We start from the raw sequence: 901 nt of genomic DNA, 5'->3' as shown, positions 1-901 counted from the left end.
TATTTATTTATTTAGCGGAACCGGGGATTAAACTCAGGACCTTGCACTTGCCAGGCAAGTGCTTATTCTACTGAGCTATCTCCCCGGCCCCTAACTGTGACTTTAAAATACGCATTTGACCATCTTCCTCACATGTCTCTTAGGGGAAGCTGTTCCTGAGAAAGGCTCTGAAATTACCTTCATTACGAAGATAGCCTGCACTAATGCTGACCTGGTGAAAGGAAGACAATATTTGCTTATGGGTAAAGAAGCCCTCCAGATCAAACACAATTTCAGCTTTAAGTAAGTCATCAATATTGTGGTCTCTGATTTTCCCTCCAAAGCTGAGTGTACTTTGTTCCTATATATCTCCTGTGTAGCCTGCTCCTAACCAGCAGGTCACTATGACGTAAATGAAATAATGCAAATTTACAACAATGAGCTGCTGCACACTTCCCTGCCAGCCGAGGACATAGCCAAGGGATGCATCATCTGAATGACTGTGGCCGAGTATCAGTCTGAGGCTAGCCTCCTGTCTCAGTTACTTTTCTCTTGTTCCTGGGAAAAAAATACCAACACCCAAAATTAAGAAAGGAAAGGTTTATAAAGCTCACAGTTTGTGGAGGTTTCAGTCTATACTCAGCTAGCTCCAAGGCAGAGTGGCACATGGCAGAGGGCAGCTATCCACGGCAGCAGAAAACAGCAAAGAGCAAAGGGAGGGGCAGCAGCTGCCGCAGCTAGCAAGCCTTTTGCCCTTCGTTGTGTTGTGTGCAGTACCCACCCCAGGACAGGTGTAGCACTCACATCCATAATCACATCGTGAATTAATCGCAAATTCTAGAAGCTGCCCCAGTGACTGCATAAGGCTTTGGGCGGACACCTAGACACAAACTGTAACATGCCACCTCCCTTACACACCACG

General features: G+C 46.3%; 1 protein-coding gene across 2 annotated transcripts in view; it reads left to right on the top strand.

Annotated features, from left to right (window-relative positions):
• C5 (complement C5) overlaps positions 1-288 on the top strand; it is a 111,867-nt gene extending 111,579 nt beyond the window's left edge. For both annotated transcript variants that reach the window (XM_023701599.1, XM_004641476.2), the window contains one exon: positions 144-288. In XM_023701599.1, coding sequence (XP_023557367.1) covers positions 144-286 — 143 coding nt within the window. In that variant the 3' untranslated portion in view covers positions 287-288. The remainder of the gene's footprint in view (positions 1-143) is intronic.
• The last annotated feature ends 613 nt before the right edge of the window (positions 289-901 follow it).

The sequence above is a fragment of the Octodon degus genome, unplaced genomic scaffold (assembly GCF_000260255.1).
Source record: "Octodon degus isolate 3935 unplaced genomic scaffold, OctDeg1.0 scaffold00137, whole genome shotgun sequence".
Lineage (NCBI taxonomy): Eukaryota > Metazoa > Chordata > Mammalia > Rodentia > Octodontidae > Octodon > Octodon degus.
This window is presented reverse-complemented; position numbering and strand designations above follow the sequence as displayed.